This window comes from Mustelus asterias, chromosome 12 (genome assembly GCF_964213995.1).
Source record: "Mustelus asterias chromosome 12, sMusAst1.hap1.1, whole genome shotgun sequence".
In the NCBI taxonomy this organism is placed as follows: Eukaryota; Metazoa; Chordata; class Chondrichthyes; order Carcharhiniformes; family Triakidae; genus Mustelus; species Mustelus asterias.
In genome coordinates, this window is record NC_135812.1 from 28454301 (window position 1) to 28476761 (window position 22461).

Consider the following 22461-nt stretch of genomic DNA (forward strand, 5'->3'; position numbering starts at 1 on the left):
AGTCCCTTGTTGCTGAGGCAATCCCCAGAGAGGTGTGTAGCAGCGACCCAGAATGGCTCTGCCTCATTCTTCCTCCTTTCCGTGGCAAAATATAACGTTGCCAGCCAGTTTGACAAGGCTTTGAGCATCAGGCGCTAAATGAACTAAGCGCCGGATATTAAATACCTCGAGGTCTCTTGATGTAACAATAACCACTGGGCGTCATAAGTAATTCATTGTGTGAAGTGTTTTGACATGTAATAACTTGCTGGACAAATGGAAGTAGAGTCCTGTACCCAGACTGGTCTTCATGTTAATACATATATTTATATGTTAGAAGCACTGAGTGGAGAAAGTTCAAGGACGATTTTACTAGGGTGACACCCCAGCTGTGTAGACTCCGCACAGGAATCGAACCCAGGTCCTTGGTGCTGTGAGGCAGCAGTGCTAAGCACTGTGCCTCTGTGCCACCCACAATGTAACAGTCAATTCGGCAGAAACATTTTTATTCAGATAGCAGTGAGAATGTGGAGCTTGATATCACAGAGTGGTTCAGGCAAATAGCATGGAAGTATTTATGGGGAAGTCAGATAAGTAAATGGGGGAGAGAGGCATAGACTGCATCTTGACAAGTTGGGGGTGGGGGGGGGGGGGGGTGGAGGTGGTGAGAAGAGTGAGATGAATCTTCTATGCTAGATATACAATAGTAAGACATGATGGACCAAACAGCCTTCTCGTGCTATAAATTCTGCAGGAATGATGTTGTGCTTAACTGTGCCTAATTTTTGCTGTCAATTTTTGTGGAAGAATTTCTTATTGGTTATGTATTCCTGGGGATCATTTTCAGGTCGTGTTTGTAAATTGCTTTCCAGTCTTATATTGTCTTACAGGCTGACCTGACTTCTTCATTCTTGGAAATAATTTTTGAGTACTTGCAAGGACGGTCCTTCCATTTGAATGGGGAAGTGCCTCTCCTCTTTCCCTTGTTGAAATCATATTGCAGGTCACTTTGCAGTTATTAATGAACACTAGAATTTGGCCAGTGCAAAAGAAATTTTCAGTCCTGTCCCTTAAGTTCCTACACTACCTCCTTAAGTTCTTGTAGGTTCTGACACCCGTTTGTTTGAGTTTCACTTCTCATTTATTATCCTATTTATAACAGAGCACCACAATAATATAAATGAGATTATATATTTCCTTTGGCTCTGAGACATTTCAGACATGAATTGTGGTTAAAAAGGAAATAGTGCTTTTCATAGTGGCTTTCAAGAGATTCTAAAGCACTTTACAACTAATTAAGTACTTTGAAGTGTAATCACAGTTGTAACATAAGGAAATATTGCAGCCAATTGATGCACAATAAGGGCTTGCAAACAACAATGAGATAATGATCTGATCATCCATTTTGATAATGTTGGTGGAGAGATAAGTACTGACCGGGATACTAGGGCAAGTTTCCCCTACTCTTCAAATTCTAGGTAAAATAGCATCTTAGAATCTCCTACATCAATCTTGGCAGGACAGATGTGGCCTCAGTTTTTAACACTTCCTCTGAAGTCTGTATCCTCTTTCAGCTACAACACTGAAGTGTCAGCATAGATGATGTGTTCAGGTCCCTGGAATGGGACCTAAACCCACAACCCTCTGACTCTGAGCCAAGAGTGACGTCCCTGAGCCAAAGCTGACACCTCAAGTCAGAATGAATATGACTTTTGAGCTTCTCTGAATGCAGTTATTTTAGGATTGTCAAACATTTCCTGCAGCCTAAGCAGAATAAACAGTATAAGCCACAATAGCAGCTCTGTAGTACAAGAAATGAGCTGCGTTGGGAATGTTGAGCAGTGTCTTGGCACAGAATGGGCAGATTCTGCAAAATAAGCTTTAAGTTAAAGCAGGCAACGAGAACCTTAGGGTACGTATACAAAAGGTCAGTTCTTCAAGGTCAATTCCCTGTAACAGTGTAGGTGTTGGGTGTCTGCTCTGTGGAAGGCCAGACATCAATATCCCATTTATAGAACAATCTATCAACAAGTGCTTCAGTTGACAGCAAATTTAAACTGGTGCAAGGCAAAGATAGCATTACCTGAGGCAATAGCTTCTAGCAGGGTAATACAACAATTGAAATGCTTCCATCCTAATTACTTAGGCTGCTTTTAGTGTTAACAAGACTTCGCTGCTAGCTTGGTAGAATATGACATTCTACATGGCACGCTGGGAAATACTTTCCGAATGCAAAGGCATTGGGAGAAATGATAGCCAGGCACTCTGCATTACTGTCATGACGATATAATTTCCCGTGGCCCATTAAATGTGACAAACAATGAACACTTGGAGACTTGACTTGTCAGCACAAGTGCCTAGATGTTTTTTGTTCATAGCTATTCAAAGGGAGCTGCTGACCTGCAAGGGCAGTTGTTTTGAATAATCTGTTGACCAGTAATCAGGAATAAACCCTGAAGAACAGAGAGCAGGACGACAGCAGAGACATTTAAGAAGCATCGATATGCATTCCAAAACATAAGAAATAAAATGGATGAGTAATGGTATAATGGGAGCTACTGGACAGCATAGTAGTTAGAAGCCTGGCTAAGGGAAAGGGGGGGAACCACCTTCAGATTTTCTGTGTTACACAAATTCCATTGACTCAGTCTACATTTCCCGCTGCCTCAGAAAAGCAGCCAGCATAATCAAGGACCCCACACACCCCGGACATTCTCTCTTCCATCTTTTTCTGTCAGATAAAAGGATACAAAAGTCTGAGATCAGGTACCCACCGACTCAAGAACAGCTTCTTCCCTGCTGCCATCAGACTTTGAATGGACCTACCTCGCATTAAGCTTATCTTTCTCTACATTCTAGCTATGTCTGTAACATTACATTCTGCACTCTCTCCTTTCCATCTCCTCTATGTACTCTATGAATGGTATGCTTTGTCTGTATAGCGTGCAAGAAACAATTCTTTACACTGTATCCCCATATCTGTGACAATAATAAATTAAACCAATATATCAAAAACGGTTAACATGTTGCTGAGATGAAGTGAAAATCAGCACAGAAGTCTCTGGATGCACCTGGCAGCTTGTGATAATAAAATGAGTGAGAGAAAAGGCAATTCATCTCGGGTTCCAGATCCTTATTGCTATTGCAGTGACCTCAGCTGAAAAAAGAACATGTAAAAAAAACCTGACTTCACCCTTGCCCCATCAGCTGCTGAAACCTTCATTTCTGTCTGTGTTTAAATTCTTCCAGCATGATCCTGGCTGCTTCCCACATCCTATCGTACCTAAACTGAAGGTCATCCAAAACTCTTCTCCCCGTTTCCTTCCTCCTGTTTTCACTGTCCTAAACTGGCTCCCAGTCAAGTAAAGTCTTGATTTTAAATTTCTCATTCTTGTTCTTCTTTGTGACCTCACCCCTCCATATCTGTGTCATCCTCCCCCCGGCCCCACAACCCTGTGAGATATCTGTGCTCTTTCAGTTCTGTTATCTTAAACTTCTCCAATTTTAATCATTCCTCCTTTGGTGACCATGCCTTTGGCTACCTAGGCCCAAAGCTCGCTCCCTAAACCTCCTCACCTCATCAATTTGCTTTCCTCCTTCAAGGTATTGCTTAAAACCTACTTTTGACCAAGTCATCTTTTGTTTTGCAATGCTCTTGTGAAGTGCCTTGGGACATTTCATCATGTAAATTAAAGGTATTGTTGTATGCAGATGTGGGTACACACAGAATTAGGCTGGCTTTTGATAGCTTCCCTGGTTGAAAGGCCAATAGAACCATCAATGGAATTAAAACCATATAATAAAGAGATGAGAAAGGCATTAGAGCCAATTTTAAGACTTGGAGAGGGGGAAAGAAAGGACATAGCTCATACCAGAAACAAATAGGGAATACATTCTCAATCTCCGGAATGTTTCTGGCTCTCTAAGCTCAGCGAGGAAGAATAATCACTTGGATGAGCTACTGAAGGACTATCTTTCTCACACATCTCAACAAGACATGCAGAAAAGGATGAAAGATAAGCAGTGATAAACTGAGAATGGAAACCATATGCTAAATGGATTAGTTACAAGAAGTAGTTAAACAGTTTTGCTTGTAATTCAGATGTTACATGCCAATCCTGTGCCAATTCTGTTTTGTCTGTCTTTACTTTGTTCAATCCCAAATAGTCAAGCACGAGATGGAGCAATATTGCAACAATTAGGCAACATAATTTACAAAAGCTTCGTTTGGTCCGGAGACAACGTGGAAATTAACCACAACCGAGAACATGTGAAAACCTAAATAATTGATGCTGTTTGACAGACTATCTTTCACAATCTGTGCCAGGCCTAAGATATAGCTAGTTCATATCTACACAGTATTGTTCATCTGTAAATCTGATCTGTGTTTTCGAACAAAGGAGAAATTCTTTTAAGATACTTGAGTACGTTGATGTCGAATGGTTTTCAATTCTTTGTTGCAGCTGTCAGCATAACCATTGCCAGACAAAATGTGCATGAATGCATCTGTGTGAAGTTGTATCTGTGTGTGTCCTGTGCTGAGTAACCTCAAATGAGTATTCTTTTCCTTGGAATGTTATCGATTGGGTTGTGAATGTGGAATATCTCACCTGATTTGATTGTACCTTTCAAAAGGAAAACAGAATTTTTTCTCCCCCGTGGTGGGGATAGGGGAGGATTTCTTAAAGTGCACTGTGGAATTCAATTACCCCACAACAACTGAAAGGGAACTGTTGTCGAAACCTCAGAGGAATGCAGTCTCAGACTGGGAGACTGAGATTCCCTTTCTAATTTGCATTGTTCAGTCACTTACTAATTTTCATGCAAGTGGACTTTTAAATTATAAATCATAGAATCCCTACAGTACAGAAGGAGGCCATTCAGCCCATCAAGTCTGTACTGAACACAATCCCACCCAGGCCCTATTCCCATAACCCTACACATTTACCCTGCTAATCCCCCTAACACTAAGGGTCAATTTAGCCTGGCCAATCAACCTAACCTACACATCTTTGGACTGTGGGAGGAAACTGGAGCACCAAGAGGAAACCCACACAGACACAGGGAGAATGTGCAAACTCCACACAGACACTGACCCGAGAATTGAACCTGTGACCCTGGTGCTGTGAGGCAGCAGTGCTAACCACTGTGCCACCAGCATGTTTCGATTCCAAGTACTGAAAACAAACTTGACCCAGTTTAAAAGGGAAGCACAGCCAAACTCAGCCAACCGATAATTTTTAATATCATCATTCTCACTCTTGCTTTTACATTTCCAGTTGTGGTTCTTTTATCCTTGATGCTGTTTATTACTATGTAATAAAAGCTCACCCGTTCTCTCTTCTTCATCATTCTATATGTTTCTTTTCTGTTTATCAAGAAATGCAGTTCAAATCTTCATTGTAGACAACAGAAAAAGCCTCCCTTTGCCACAATGTAACTCAAACTGGCATTTATTTAATAACCATATGGACAGCGCAAAAACTGGCAGCAAGGACCGGTAACATTGAAGGGGTTGGTAGAACTATGGAGCAAATAAGCTAACGGAGAGCACACGTTACAAGATTAAAATAGTAATTGTGAACTTCTGATCTAGAATGTTTCACAGAATCTTGTTCCAGATGGTGTAATGTGTGACACACCCACAATTACCTGATCGTAACATATTTAGAAGGGAGCTGGCCAATCAGAGCAGGGTCAGTTGGCTCAGATTGAATTAAGTCTTTCAGATCCTGTTATTTACCATTTCCTCATTTCAATTTGGGAAACTTTGAACAATTTCTAGTAAATCTTGCAATAATGCAACTTGGCAATTATGTTGGTTGCAGCTTAATCAGTGATTATAAATGTTGTATAAAAGTAACAATAAAGTCCTTGTGATGTGGTCTTTTCTTGCTGTTAATTAACAAAGGCACTATCTGAAATTTGAGAAAGCAGCCTGTTTCAGTGGCCTGCTGGCAGCATAGCTGAGTCCATGTGGATCACCCCCACTGGGCTCAGGTGAGAGCCTGGAGGACCAGGAAAATAGTATGGTTTTCCAATGTACGTTCTGCTGCTGGGAAAGTTACCCTCCACCACTGATGCTCAGTCGCAGCAGTGTGTACTATCTACAAGATGCACTGCAGCAATTCACCAAAGATCCTTAGGCAGCACCTTCCAAACCCACGACCATTTCCATCTAGAAGGACAAGGGCAGCAGATACATGGGAACACCACCATCTGCTAGTTCCCTCCAAGCCACTCACCGTCCTGACTTGGAAGTTATATTGCCGTTTCTTCGCAGTCGCTGGGTCAAAATTCTGGAATTATCTGTCCAACGGTGTTGTGCGTCAACTCACAGAACATGGACTGCAGCGATTCAAGAAGGCCGCTCACCACCACCTTCTCAAGGGCAACTAGGGATGGGCAATAAATGCTGGCCAGCCAGCGACACCCATGTCCCACGAATGAGTAAAAAAACACAGATCCACAGTCAATCTACAAACTTAAGGCCCCATATCGAGGCCTTTAGAGAGGTGGGCAGCTTTTTGGCGGCACCGGACAGCCTTTCGCTACACGGGGAGGCCACGAACTGATTGCAGCTGAGCTGACTGAAGGGGTCGATCAGTTTGTCCACGCTAATAAAAAAAATATAACTTTCACCTCACCTCAGTGCATCTCCATTTTGAGATGCTTTCACGCTCTCCTACCCACCTCTGCAGAGGTCAGCTCTCCCAGATAGCCTGCTGAGGTTCGAGAACTACTGACCCTGTGACTGGGCCAGCGACACTGGGTGACTACCCACAGTCCTTAATTGCGAGGTGAGCTTAAGGAGGCGGCCAGTTAAGAGGCCCCATTCTCCTGGTCTGTGTTCCAGTGAATTCAGGTTTGGGGTCTGCATTTGGCTTTTAAGTCTTGTTAAGTTACCTGAGCAGAAACCCCAAAGTATGTTATGAAATACTCAAACATGACAAGATACAATTCTTAACTGCTAACTTATCCCTATTAGTTTCAAGTTAAGCAATATTGATGTAGTGGACTTAAACTCCTCTTCAAAATTAGTTAGCAGCAACACAAGCTTATGTGCTTTTTCTTGTTTGCCTTTGAATACCACAGGAGAGAGAGAGACACCTACCTTCTGACAGCCCCAAAACAGCAGGCTTCGGAGAGAGAGAGAGATACCTCTTACTTCTTTCAGAATCAGGCAGAGAATGTTTTATTTTGCCTGTAAGCTTAGCTCCCCCCATTAGCCCCTGTCTCTTGTCAGTCAACCTAAAGTCTACTCTGAAACCCCAGGGGAAAAACCAAAATAATCAAAAATGCATTTACTCAGATTAGAACAAGCACCCCATTAGTTAAGATCAATAATTAGCCTGCATTCTCGGCAGCTGAGCTGCCTGTTGGGGACAAATCAGCACCGTGAAAACAGAGCTGAATTTTGCACATACTCCTTACGAGAAACATGGTATGAATACATTTCTTAATGGCACACTATCATCACAGTCTGCATGGAAAACCTGCCCATTTCCTCACAGGGAGAGAAAAAAATCTGGGGAGTGGGGGGTGGGGGGGGGGGGAGTGGGGGGGGGGGTGGAGTGGGGGGTGGGGGGTGGGAGTGGGGGGTGGGAGTGGGGGGGGGGTGGAGTGGGGGGTGGGAGTGGGGGGTGGGAGTGGGGGGTGGGGGGGGGAGTGGGGGGTGGGGGGGGAGTGGGGGGTGGGGGGGGAGTGGGGGGTGGGGGGGTGGGGGGGGTGGGGGGGTGGGGGGGGGTGGGGGGGGGGTGGGTGGGGGGGGGGTGGGGGGTGGGGGGGGGGCGGCAGAGAAGGTATCTGAGTTGGTTTTATAAATTTCTTATTAGAAAATTCCAGAGGCAGGGAACAGGACAACCATTTATCCTTTCAGAAATGGTACAAGCCCAGGGGGAATCCCATAGATACAATAAGCAATTCGAGTAACTCCCGATGCCAGATACAGTAACTTCACTGCAGTGTTAATGTAAGCCTACTTGAGACACTAATAATAAAAATAATGACTTTCCATCTTCAGTATATATAAAACACTAAAGTTCAAGTGTAGAGGCTGGAAAGTTAATTTAAATTTTTATAGAGCCTTGATTAGACCACACCAGAGAACTGTGTGCAATTTTGGTTTCCACAATAGAAAAATGATTTAGAAAACACTAAAAGATGAATTGCTAAATCCATTTTGGACTGTGGAAACCAGAATTGTACACAGTTCTCTGAAATGTGGTTCAACCAAGATTCTATAAATGTTCAACGTTACTTTCCTACTTTCCAAACCCATACCTCTATAATTGAACTCTCAAGAGGACACGGAGGAGATTCATAAGGATATTACCAGGAATGAGGGACTTCAGTTATGAGGAGAGGTTTGAAAAGCCAGGGCTGTTCTGCTTGGAATAGAGAAAGTCAAACGGTGACCAAACAGAGGTGATTATTTGGGAAAATCCTCTGTCTGGTGAGTGGCTCACTAAATAAAGGCATGGTCATTTGCTCAGATTGAATTCGTATATTCACACTGCAACTGCAATGTTGGCAGGAAGTGGTTTTGCTTTACAAAAAATGCCAAATGTGTTGTAGAGACCTAAGGCCTGAACCGATTCTTGACTGAAAAGAAGTGAAACCTTGGAGGAAAGTGTCAGTGTCTTATTAATTACATTGCAAATGTTTTTGACCAATACCCGCCACTTGTTCCGAAACAAGTCAGGGTATTGGTCCACCTATAAATGGGGATAATAACATTTTAATTTGAATTTTGTACATTTCTATTGAGATTTTGCCTTCCCTCTGTTGCAGTACTCCTTTAAGCTGCTCCTTTAATTTGCTTATATGGGTGGGATTTTTCTTCCTCGCCGTGGCGTGTTTCGCGGTAGCGGAAGGTGGCACGCTGGCAGGGGGATCTTATGATCCTGCTGTTGCCAATGGGGTTTCTTGTTTAATGCATCCCTCGCCACTGGGAAACCCGTGGCGGGGGTGGGGGGGGGGGGGGGGGTGCGGGGGGGGGGGATCCTGCCGGCGTGAATGGCAGCAAGAGTTTGGCATTTTACTTGGTTTAATCAAAAGGGCAAAAGTGGGAATGACAGGAATGCTGGGGGGAGGAACTGGGAGAGTCTGTATCTTGGAAATAAACCTGTTTTAAGGTAGCGGCTAGCTTCAGAATTATTCTTCTTCATTGTACAATTATTGGAATTAACAGGGAGTTTCACATTACGTGTTAGCTTGGAATTTATATGACACAAAATATTTGCATTACTCCGCAATTCAACTGCTTAGCAGAAACTTAAGTGTAAGTGCAGCATTTCACTTTTGTGTTATTATACTGGGACAATACTTACAAAATCTGAGGTTTATTTATCTCATTGTGACTTAGATTAATTAAAATATATATTTAACCAAATATGATATTGCTGTTCTTAAAAAGTATGGCAGAATAAGCCAATTTGAACAGTTCTTCACATACAAAGTCTGGTCACCACTAAAACTCAATATAATGATACCAGCACATTATGTTTTAATTATATAGAAAGGTTTCAGAAATTAGCCTATTAAGATTGTTGTAAATTTGGCGAGGTCTGCACTGTGTGTCCGGGGGTCTTGGGCGCAAAACCAAATTAATAACCATCTAATCTTTCAAAAGTATTGGAGGAAATCTAAGAAATAAATTAATTTTGTTTCCTTTTTTGCTTTTATCCAGCTGGCTGGTGCTACAACAGCGAGGATGCTGCCTGTGGTAAGGAGATAAAGTCACTTTAATAGCCTGCATGCAGGGGTGGTGTACAGTATTGCCCAGCACAGTGCCTTGTCCATCACAAACATGTTTAAACCTAACACATTGCTCATCAATTTCCAGATTGCTGTTATCACCTTAATAATAAAAGGAAAGATATTGTAAGGAAAATGTTGATAACAGCTTGAAGAAAAGTCAAAGAGGGACCGTCAGGGTTTGAACTGAACTGTACAGGATGCTGGTTTACATTACAAGAATCATTCAATAGTGTTGCTGTTGTTTACTTAGTAATTCCTCCCCCATATCATCTAGGGTATCAAAATTTCATTTTGATTTAACTATTTGAAGAGCCTTTTGAGATAGATTCTGATATGCTTATAGATTGCCTGTTCTGTTTAAAACAATGTTTTGGTTGATGAGCTCACATCACTTTATGACTCTTCCAAGTTTACTCTGTATAGCTCTGGCTTGTATGTATTTTGCCTTCATCAGCCTATTTTGTTTTGCCCTGTCACAAGACTCTGAATAACAATACTGCAGTCAAGTTAATCCAGCACTATGTTTCAGCTCCAGGCTGTCTTATTATTGTTTCTACAGCAACATGATTTTGCATTTGTATAGCACCTTTAATATAGGCAAAACATTCTGAAAAGCTTCACAGGAACATAGTCAAAGTGCAAACTGGAACTGAGGGACATAGGAATAGGTGACACATTGAACGATGTGCATGGATGACAGAAAAGAGACTGAGGAGAAAATATAAAGATACCTTCTTAATTTTGAAGCATTTTGTCAAGTAATAGGGAAAGCAACAGCACCCCTGAATAGACAATGTAAGCCACCATCAGTGTGCTAAATGCACATCATTGTACAAAAAGAGAAATCAGTTCAAACTCTCACTGCCTCTTCAGTTTGGCTCAATTTTCAGTTGTTGTTGTCTTTTTTCCTTCTTAATATTTTTCCTGTTTTGATAACAGTCTGGGAATGACTGCCAACTATTTGTGCTAGTGTAAAGTTCTTCTTTCTGTCAGTTAAATCAAGGCAGTAGCCAAATTAAAATCAAAATGCAAACACCTCCATTCGGCTAGTAGAAAGAAGTATTTGATGCCAGTATGTTAATGAGTTGTACATCACAATCATTTCCAGGCTAATTACATGGCAGGGATAATCATAGAATCCCTGCGGTGTAGAATGAGTCAATTTGGCCCATCAAGACTACACCAACAATAATCCCACCTAGGCCCTCTCCCCATAACCATATGTATTTACCCTGCTCATCCCCTTGACACTAAGGGTCAATTTAGCATGACCAATCAACCTAACCAGCACATCTTTGGAGTGTGGTGGAAACCCGAGCACCTGGAGGAAACCCACACAGACATGGGGAGAATGTGCAAACTGCACGCAGACAGTCACCCGAGGCCAGAATTGAACCCGCGTCCCTAGCGCTGTGAGGCAGCTGTGCCAACCACTGGGCCACCATGCCACCCTGTTTAAATACGACTGGCAGTGATGAATAAAAACTAAAACTCCACATCTAGCATGCCGTCATGTTAAAGTTCCTGAGATACAGCTATCATTGTTTATAATATGCTTTTGCAAATTTTGTCCATTTTGCTAAAGTTAAAATAATTTATATCAGTTAGGAATTAAATCCTCCAATGCTGTAACTAATGAGATAACCAATTATTTGATTCTGATCTAAAGGAGAGCCATACAGACTTAGTGTTAACTCCGTTTCTCTCTCCACAGAAGCTGTCAGAACTGCTGAGTTTTTCCAGCACTTTCTGTTTTTACTTCAGATTTCCAGCATCCGCAGTATTTTGTTTTTATTCGATTCAAATATAAATAAGGAGACCATTTTGCCCCACCACTTCTGTCCCATTCGCTGTCCCATTGTTAGCTCCAGCTACCTACTTGAATCCCATTTTTCTGTTCTTTTCTTGAATTCCTTAATAAATCTCCTCAAATATTTAACTGTCTCCTTCTTAAGAGTTGTAAACCACCAGTTCTTGCAAACTCTGCAATTGATTTTTGTTTTATTAAGCTCAGTGTGATTTTTTGGGATTATGAATAAATAATAAATAAGTACCCCAAAGCACGTTTACAGCAATTTAATTGCTTTTTTTGAAATGCATTCGCTGTTGTTTTCCAGGAGAATGCCGCAGGCAATTTGTGCATATCAAAGTCTTACAAATGACAGTGAGATAAATGACCAAATAAACTGCTTTGCTTGAGGGATAAGTGCTAATCTGAGTTCCATGCTCACCTTCTAATATTATTCTGGCATTCCTTACAACCACTTGAACAGACAGGTCCTTAATTTAATATCTTATCAAAATACAACATCTTTCATTATGTAGCAGCTCCTCGACACTGTGCTGTGGTGTCAGACTAGATTAGGTGGTTAAATTGTAGACCACAACATGAAGCTATACTTTTTTACATAGTGCTACCTCTCACCATTGAATGCTGTTGTATAGATATATGTTTCGTGCACGGCTAATGGACGTCCATCTTCTTTTCAAGGACCCAGCACCTGGAAGGTGACACATGCAAAGTGTGGGATGAAAAAGCAGTCACCCATCAACATTGTAACCAAGAAAGCTAAACTTGATAAGAGTTTGAGCCCCATTAAGTTTGAGGGCTACGATGATGCTGATACAAACAAAAACTGGATTATCAGAAACAATGGTCATTCGGGTAAGTTCTAGAAAGTCAGAAGGTTGCAATGGAGCAATCCGATGGAATAAAAGTAGTTGGCAAAGCCATTCTTAAGCTGGCAGTGCTCAGAATAGACCAAAAGATGTGGGAGCAGATTTAGACTATTTGGCCCATCGAGTCTTCTCCACCATTCAATAAGATCATGACAGATCTGATATGATAATCTGCTTGATTAAATTATTATTATAATTAAATTTATTATTAATAATAATTAAATTTCTAAATGCTCTGCTATTACATCCTTTATAATGGACTCTAACATTTTCACATGACAGATGTTAAGCTAACTGGCCTAAAGATACTTGTTTTTTGTCTCCCCTTTTTTAACTAATGGTGTCACTTTGGCAGTTTTCCAGGGAATCAAAGAATCCTTACAGTGCAGAAAAAGGCCATTCAGTCCATCAAGTCTGCATTGGCCTTCTGACATTGCATCCCACCCAGGCCCTATCCCCATAGCCCCTCATATCCAGGAATTAAAGGGTATTCTCCTGGATATTATTGAAAGCAACATCCATTGGGGCATAACAACAAGTTGTGTGCTTTCTCTTCCCCATTTTCCTCAAAGACTTTAATTTATTAGTGATAAAAATTTTGGAAATTGGAGGAAATGTTCTTAGACAGGCTGGGACGGTTACAGAAGGGAGGCCATTTTCTGCAATCTTCAGGAATACATCCAAGCAAAGTTGGCAACCCTATCATAGAGGGAAACATCAGAACATAGACATTTTAAACAAAGGTTGAGGCTTGTCAGTTGTCGGCCAGCCTTCTCCAATGTCGCGCCACCGCTGCCAGTGAGAATGGAAAATCCGGCGCTCAGTCAAATCTCCATTCACTGCAGCGGGACTGGAGAATCCCAGCCGCGGGCGAGATTGGAGAAATCCGGCCGTAATCTTTGTTGACTTTGCATTTAATTTATTCCTGTTGTTTCTTGTTTATAGTTCAGGTGGCATTGAGTGGAGACATTAACATCAAAGGGGGAGACCTTCCAGGGACATACAAGGCAATCCAGTTCCATTATCATTGGGGAACAGCTTCTGATCCTGGTTCAGAGCATACAATAGATGGGGAACAGTACCCCATGGAGGTAAGAGGTGCACTCCTTCAATTTAACTACTTTCTAGACAATAAAATCAGATCATAATCCAGTTTAGAAAAGCTAGAATATACATATTATATTTTTAGAAATAGTTTATCTGCCTACTTAATTTTTTTCTGTCTTCCCTTGAAAGTTGGTGATGATGCTTAGGGTAAAATGACTTGCTGCTGGTGTGGGAATCATTTATTCTCATCTTTGCTAACTTTTACTGGCTGGAATATTTCCGGTAAGCGGCTGTAGTGTACACGGGATTTTCCAGCTGCACTCACCCCAAGACTGGAAATTCCCACCTGAGGTCAATGGACCTTTGCATGGTCTGCTGAATTCTTTGTCCCGCCTGCTATGATTCCCGTGGCAGCCAGGATGGGAACATTCCACCCCGATGTTACTCTGTTGTTACCCCGAGTATCTGCTTCCTAATCAGATTTTTAAGCTGGAATGTTATTGAAATTGCATCTTCAAAGCTGGGTTTGAGACAGCACCTTATTTCGTTATGTTCTGATTCTATGCTTCAACTGAAGTTTATGTGAAGCAAGCCAAATGAGTTCATGTGAGAGGATTGATAATTTGGGGTACAGAATCTAACTAATTTCACTCAGATAGATGGAGTGGCTGCATCTCCAATAATGAGGAGATTCGCCCTCTACATTGACTGCTTAGTAATCCATCCTGGATCATTTTTGCAGCCCAAAATATTCCCAAATCTTAACATTAGGTTACACCAGCAATGGCCCCTTCATATTATGTACCATAAATTAATAAGTAATGATTTTGCTCCCATCTTGCTGTAAGCTTATTAAAATTATAATTAGAATCATAGAATCCCTACAGTGCAGAAGGAGGCTATTCGGCCCATCGAGCCAGAGCCAACAGCAATCCTGCCCCTCCACTCTATCCCCACAACCCCACGTATTTACCCTCCTGGTCCTTTGACACTAAGGGACAATTTAGCATAGTCAATCAACCTAACCCGCACATCTTTGGAGTGCGGAAGGAAACCGGAGCACCCGGAGGAAACCCACGCAGACATGGGGAGAATGTGCAAACTCCACACAGACAGTTACCTGAGGCTGGAATTGAACCCGGAGCTGTGAGGCAGCAGTGCTAACCACTGCGCCACCGTGCCGCCTGTAAATTACTATGCAGCCTTCTGCACAATTTGTAACCATCATGAATCGTGTCTCTTGCAGTTGCACATAGTCCACCAGAATGAAAAGTACAGTTCCTTCTCAGATGCTGTATCACATCCTGATGGCTTGGCTGTGCTGGGATTCCTATTTGAGGTGAGTAATGTTCCTCATTGTTTATACTACCACTGGCAGGGGTCACCTCAGCAAATTGTGAATTATGTGAGATGTTGTCCTCTGTCATAACGGCAGTACTGTGGAATGACATTTAATGTTCAAAACTAGTTTGAAGGAAACTAGAATTGCAGTCTATTTAGTATTGCATCTATCATTGAGCACATGGCAGGATGGTGCATTATCTCAGACCAAATTCCGAGTGCATTGGGAATTCACCAGCAACCTGCCCACTTCTAGGCTTAATGGAGCAGGTACAAGGGACTGGCAGCACCCAGGAGGTGAATTGGCAATTTAATCATTTTAATGAGGCTGGCTGTGTTGGATTTATCAGGAACAGTCAGATTTGCGAGGTGACAGTAGTTGGATTTGCTAGGTGAAGGTATCTGTCTTCGGAGTCCTGATTTGTGGGCCAGGCATTGTAGGAGTGCTTCCCCTGTACACCTCACCGCAATACCCCCTCCACCCTTCCCCAAACTTCCCCTCCAACAATATGGCTTATATTTATCTCTTTATCTCATTCCAGGAATCATCTGAAAAGAATTCAAAAATCACCAACCTGATCAATGCCCTGAAGCATATTCCAGACAACGGTATGTACACATTAGAGAGCAAAGAAATTCCATCTATTTCCCCATTTGATTGTCCTTCCCACTCCCTCCAGGTTTCTCTTGTTATTTCCTCTGATTCTCTCCAATCCCCCAGTTATTATGGGGGTGGTTTATGAGGCTAGTGAGGACAAGTAGCACTGTTGCTGCAGGGATAGTAATTGCTTCTGGTGGGCCAAAGAGTGCCTGGAAAGGCTGCCAACACCTCCCTCCACCAATCCTTCCCATTGGTAGGCCGCCAAGGTTTACCTGGTGGTCCCCAGTCACGCTGGCAGGCCCCCGCATTGCTGATAAAATGCCAGCAGAGGCAGGAAGTGTGCTCAGTTCGCCACTTAAGTAGGCCAACTGGACCCCAGGTGGACCATCTGCCACATTTCCTGCAGAATGCCATGGTGGTGGGAAGATGTTTGGTACAACACCTGATGCCTTCCTGTGGCATTTTGTCAGCCTTCCCACCTCCCAGCCAGTCTCCAACCAGCTGGCAAATTTATCCCTCTGTCTCTCTCAATTCCGATTGGAAATTTCCTGCTTGCATTTTTGGTCCAACCCTGGCTTCCTCAGTTCTGATGGGGAAACTTGGGGGTGCCGGCCGGCATAGAGGGATGAATAACCTTGCTCTGTCTGGCAGTTTTAATGATTCAATGACAGACTAGGCAGCAGAAAATGTGGAGGGAGAAAAAGAATGGGTCTTCAATTGGAGGAGCAGTGGAAGATTTAGGATGGTGCAGTCTGGGGTCCTGTCACCTTCCTGCCTCCAGCCTAATTAAGTCCAAGCCAGGAAGGCTCATAGCCACCCATCCCACCCTCAATTGATGTTTTAAGTGGCCAGCTGATGCTTTCTTAAGGGTCTCATCTTGCTGCTGCCAACAGCTGTGGAGAGGGGGGTGGGAAGCGAGGAATGAGGGGTGGGGAGAGTCTGTTCACCAGATTGATTCTGGGGATGAAAGGGTTGACGTATGAAGAGTGATTAAACAGTTTGGGCTTATACTCGCTGGAGTTTAGAAGGATGAAAGGGGATTTGATCGAGGTGTATAAAATTTTTAAAAGGATTGATAAAGTAAATGTGGACCAAATGTTTCCTCTGGGGCAATCTCGGACAAGAGGTCACAGGAATAGTTTGCGAGGCGGTTGATTTAAAACTGAGATGAGAAGGAATTAGTGCTTGCAGAGTGTGGTGAATTTGTGGAACTCGTTGCCCCATAGTGCGGTGGAGTCTAAATCATTGAATGGTTTCAAGAGAGAGATATATTTCTAACAAAAAAAGGGGAACATCTGGGGAGGTGGACTTGAGACCAGGGAAAGATCAGCCATGATCTGATTGATGGCGGAGCAGGCTCGAAGGGCTGAATTTGTCTACTTCTTCTCCTAATTCCTATGGTCAATAGCCATAGAGAGCCAGAAAGCAAACTCTGCTCTGTTATCTTGTGGGCTCTCTCCAGGGGTGGGAGCTCTTAGTGTCTGATCAAGGGATCTGGTGGGTTATTGGGGGGCCATTGCTCTCCTCTGAACCTTTGCCTCTGAACCCCTCACCTGTGACTTCACACGCGCATGCACACACGCACACATACAGATACATACATATGCCCTCACTGATCTTCTGGGCCTCGATCCTCGCTGATCCTGTCCCCCAGGATTAAATTCCGCCCAACGTTTCACATTTGTCAGCTGTTTTCCAATGAAAAGACATTGAACTGAAACATTCTGTCTGCTTCGGGTCTGCTGAGTGTTTGCAGCATTTTCTGCTTTGCTTTCGGCATTTTTCCAACTTGCGTTTGTCAAATTTGAGCCTCTTCTCATTTATCCGCGCACCATTTACCATCTCTTCTTGTTTTGTCTTCTTTAACGACTCCTTGATGCCTCTCATCTTTCAAGACTATTCAATTTCAAAGAGCCTTTCATGGAAAAATTGTTGTCAACTCGTTTAGGTGTGAACGCCTTTGCCTCTGAGACAATCTGACAGTCAGCTAATTCAATAAAATGCAACAGTCAGCACTTTCAGGAGATCGGGAGAACAATGCCGAGAAAATAATTGTTCAATTAAAATGCATCATTTTGTATTCCTCTCCTTCTCCCTTTGCCCTTGTTTGATCTGTTGATAATCTGATGCAGAAAGTGATTCCGAGAGCTAAAGTTCTCTCTGCCGAACTCAAATTGTATTGTTTGAGTTGAACTGGTATTATCAGGAGAGCCAAATTGCTGAGAAGGCATATTCCTTTCAGAAACACATTCCCTGTCTGATACCTGAAATTCTATAACCCTGCTCTGGTAACAGTACTTTCTGCAGTACATATAATGACTCTCTCTTTCTGTCACTTGCTGTGTAGTTACAGGCTGCAGTGGTTGGCAAGTCTTGTGAGAAGCGAGAGGAGTTTTGGCTGGGAAACCCAGAATCACGTGATGGTGTTTTAATGTGTGTCCTTTTCTTAGTTTCAAGCAGGTTTCCTAACTGGAAGCCAGCTCGATTGACAGACTTGGCTTCCAATCATGTGGGGAATGCTCAGGAGGGAGGGGTCCAAACCCCAATTGCAGAGGGGTGCTGAGTTCCGGCCCTGGCAGTAGTCTGATTGTGAGGCTGTCTTTAGTTTTCCAACTGTTGGGGATTTTGAATCCTGGGAGTTTGTAGGGTGTGGGGAAGACGATCCTAAGTAATGCTGCTCCTAGCCCACAAGCAGTGCTGTAAAAGCTCTTGGCTCTTCCATGGAACAGTCCAACTACCTTCCTACACCCCCCACCCGAACCTGGGATTGTCAGAATTTAGGAAAATCAGATAAAACCAATTTAATCCCCGGACGACGAGGTTAAATATTTGACATGACACCTCATTATAATGTTTAAATGGACAACCCGCCTCCTGGGTTGTCTCCATATGGAATAATTTCGATGTCATGGTTTTGAGTTGCTATATAAAGTAAACACCATGTGGACCCTTTGTACCGCGAATAAATAGATGGGTTTTGTAAGCCCGGGAGACATTTTCTACTCCATAGCAAGGCACTTGACCAATTTACCCATCATGCTCTGCAGTCATTTTGGATTCAAGTCAGTTGTGTGTGCAGAACGCCTCCATTAAAACCAGAAGGGGGCAAATTGGAGTCAGCTTTGAGTTCTATTTAATTTTCAGATCCCATCTGATCTAAACTGTAACTTGTAATGGTTACTTAGTTTGGACATATGAAGAACATAACTAGACCAGTCAGACAGAAGTCAAACCACAATCATTAATTTGGATGTACTTCAACAACATGTTATACTGCCAAGAGCCAATGTATTTCAACCAAAGGTTTTACTGTCAAAACCTCGCAGACTCTTATGAAGCAGATACGAAGACTGTCATTTGGCAGTTATGTAGGCAGTACACCTACCATCACCTGCAAGTCCATGTTGATTGTGGTCTTAGTGGCTGACTAGATCACTCTTACCTTCAGCTGCAACAAAGTTAATCAGGTTCTTTGGGCTGTCTACAGTTAACAGATAGGGTGAGGGGAAGGCTTCAGTGTATGATTGACACATCCACTGTTGTAGAGCAGTTCTTGGAATCTGCCTGTAAAGCTCCTAGCTCACTGGGTCTGTCGAGTAAGCTGTTGTTTTCAACTCTTGGCCATTTATTCAGCCTCCTCAGGTCTGTTGGATGTTTTCGCAGTTTGCTCTTTCTGAACTTGTTGTTCAGCAAACAACCGCTAATGCTGAACTTCTTATTTTGCAAACAATGGTATATGCTGACCACCTTGTTCTGCAAACACACCAGGTCTGAATTTAACTTGACTGCAGAGCATGGTGGGTAAATTGGTCAAGTACCTTGCTGTGGAGCAGAAAATCACTTTCTTGGGCTTACAAAATCCATCCATTTATTTGAGGTTCAAATGGTCCTCATGGCATTTATTTTATATAGCAACTCAAATCCATGGCATTGAAATTATTCCATGTGGAGACAATCTTTAACATGTTCAGAGTAAATTTGTCTGTATTCCCCCACCCCCCACCATTTTAATGAAGTCATTAGCCCATTAATGTAAGCTGCTGAATAGCTTTGTAAAATAATGGATTTAACATGACCTATTTTGCGTTCATGCGCTAATGTTGTTCACGCATTGCCATTTGTGGTCTGCTTTTCTTATTATCATTTCTCTTCTACAGTTAACATTCAAGCTGTTTATTCTTTGCTCACTTTTGTTCAGGTAACATCACAGAGCTGGAACGTTTTCCACTGGAGAGGATGATTCCAGACCAAGAAAAGCTTGATAAATACTACCGCTATCAAGGCTCATTGACTACGCCCGACTGTAATGAGGCAGTAATATGGACAGTGTTTGCAGAACCCATTCCTATCAGCAAGAATCAGGTACAGTTTGAGTCCTGAGCTCATGGGTAGACTATCAGCCAGAGAGATTTTCACTGCTTATTTTTTTCTCTCATTCTCTTCGACCTGCTTAAAGGAAAGAAAGGGGGCAATTTTTGCGCTGTGGGACTGGGATCAGTTTGAGACTGTTCCTCAGCAGCGAGGGAAGACTCCAGGGAACCGAGCACAGGATTTAGGCTGTCATTTCAGACAGGGAGCACTGAGGGAACGCTGCACTGCCTGAGTTGCCAGTTGATTTTCGATGCCTATTTAGTCAGGCAAATGGATTTTACAGAGTGATGTTGTAAACTTTCTGAGAGCCACAAGTACCCAGCTTTTTGAAATTGGCTATGTTTTATTTGTCAGCGCGCTGCATTTCAAGTCAGGAAGCAAAGCTACCTGTCATGGCGGGCCTCAGGTGTGTGTGCTTTTGGGTTGTCATGGAGAAGCTACCTGATGCTTTCAGTTCAGGAGCTCTCAGCTCCTGCCATTGAGAATCATAGACTCCCTACAGTGCAGAAGGAGGCCATTCGGCCCATCGAGTCTGCACTGACAACAATCCCACCCAGTCCTTATCCCCGTAGCCCTACATATTTACCCCACCAATCCCTCTAACCTATGCATTCTGGGACACTAAGGTGCACTGTAACATGGCCAATCAACCTAACCCGCACATCTTTGGACTGTGGGAGGAAAGCGGAGCACCCGGAGGAAACCCCCGTGTCTGCAAGGGTTTCCTCCGGGTGCCCTGGTTTCCTCCCACACTCCAAGGTTAGGTGGATTGGCCATGCTAAATTGGCCCTTAGTGTCAGGGGAAGAACCATAGAACCATAGAAAATTACAGCTCAGAAACAGGCCTTTAGGCCCTTCTTGTCTGTGCCGAACCACTTTTTGCCTAGTCCCACTGACCTGCACTTGGACCATATCCCTCCACACCCCTCTCATCCATGAACCCGTCCAAGTTTTTCTTAAATGTTAAAAGTGACCCAGCATTTACCACTTTATCCGGCATCTCATTTCACACTCCCACCACTCTCTGCGTGAAGAAGCCCCCCTACTACGTGGTACTACGTGGTACGTGGTACTACGTGGTATTATGTGGATAGGGCCTGGGTGGAATTGTTGTCAGTGCAGGCTCAATGGGCCGAATGGCCTCCTTCTGCACAGTGGGGATTCTATGATTTTATATCTTGTGGATGTGTGATTAAGACATACAACAATAAACTGTCGCATTCTTTAAATTGATGGAGAAAACACTCTACAGAATTGGTATAACAGGTAAAATTATTGCCATCTGAAAATTTAACGTGTATTTTATTTTGTTTCAGCTCAACGCATTTTCTGAAACTCTTTCCTTCAGCAATTCAAAACCCATGACTTTAAATTTCCGACCTGTCCAGAAACTAAATGGTCGCACAGTCTATGTGTCAGATTCAGCTGTCAGGCTTTTCAATGCTGCAGGGTTATCGGTGCTAATCGCAGTCTGGACATCTATATTATTCAACTGAGGAAACCTGTCGATCACAACATTATCACAAGGAAAGTGAATTTTCTTCTTCTGAACAATGGATTTAAAAGGGAAACTCCAGCGATATAAATATCTTGCTCGACCTGTACTGATAAACAGTAACCGAAACATTGCTTCTCATTCGGGAAGTCTTGAAGTGAAAAGGGAACAAAATAAAATCAGTCTTGTCAGCACTTTAATCCACTGGCACAGTTATCAGATAGGTGGTAATCATGCACTAGTTTGTTATTTTTACAGTGTATGTGCAGTGATACATTGGAGAGTGTTTAATGAGGAAATCTCATTGGAACATGTTTTGTTTCAATCAAGGGATTGCCCTTCATAACAGAAATCCATTTTTAACACATGCAGTATAATGCGGAAGAGGGCTGTAATAATCGCAATAAATTAAAATATTACAAATGAGAGGAAAATAAAGCACTTGACCTTGCTTCGGCACCCTGCCAAAAACACAGTGACCATGCTTGGTCCTGAAACAACAAGCAGCTATTTAGCTGTCTCTTATCTCAAGAAGCTTTGTCCGGTGGGTCTATCCAACTGGCGCCATTTCAAAGCGGTAAACAAAGATAATGGGAGGGGAGGGAGGGGGGGGGGGCACGGATTTTAGTGTCAGTAGATTTTAATTAGGTTGTTGGCACTAAGAGGCTCTGGTGATTTTTAATCATCGTCCTGAGGAAATTATTTTGATAAGTTAGGCATTGCAGAGGAGATTTGCTCGAATGTCCCAGGGATTAGAAACTCCATTATGCAGAAGCTGGATTAGACCTCCTTTGAGCAGAGAATGTTAAGAGGAGATTTAACAAAGGTGTTTGAAATGATGTGTGGTTTTGACAAGTGTAAATGAAGAGAAACTATTTTTGCTGATGTGTTGGGCTGCGTTCAGAAGGTGCAGATTTAAAATGACTGGTAAATGGACCAGAGGGATGATGAGGACTTTTTTTTCCAAATGTTGATATGATCTGGGTAGAGTTACAATTGCAGTTAAAGCCTCCTGATGCGATAGACTGATAGAGGTATACAGCACAGAAACAGGCCTTTCGGCCCAACTCGTCCATGCCGACCAGGTTTCCTAAACCATACTAGTCCCATTTTCCTGCATTTGGCCCATATCCTTCTAAACCTTTCCCATCCGTGCACCTGTCATTACCACAATCTGAATATTTAA

General features: G+C 42.8%; 1 protein-coding gene across 2 annotated transcripts in view; it reads left to right on the forward strand.

The window, feature by feature from the left end:
- Positions 1-21685, forward strand: part of LOC144501337 (carbonic anhydrase 4-like) — an 83681-nt gene extending 61996 nt beyond the window's left edge. Inside the window, exons 2-8 of one of the 2 annotated variants that reach the window (XM_078224967.1) lie at positions 9671-9706; positions 12233-12406; positions 13366-13511; positions 14714-14806; positions 15351-15417; positions 19608-19771; positions 21097-21391. In XM_078224967.1, the coding sequence (XP_078081093.1) occupies positions 9671-9706; positions 12233-12406; positions 13366-13511; positions 14714-14806; positions 15351-15417; positions 19608-19771; positions 21097-21276 (860 nt within the window). In that variant the 3' untranslated portion in view covers positions 21277-21391. Of the gene's footprint in view, positions 1-9670; positions 9707-12232; positions 12407-13365; positions 13512-14713; positions 14807-15350; positions 15418-19607; positions 19772-21096 lie in introns of both variants that reach the window. The other variant, XM_078224966.1, reaches the window with a different exon arrangement.
- The last annotated feature ends 776 nt before the right edge of the window (positions 21686-22461 follow it).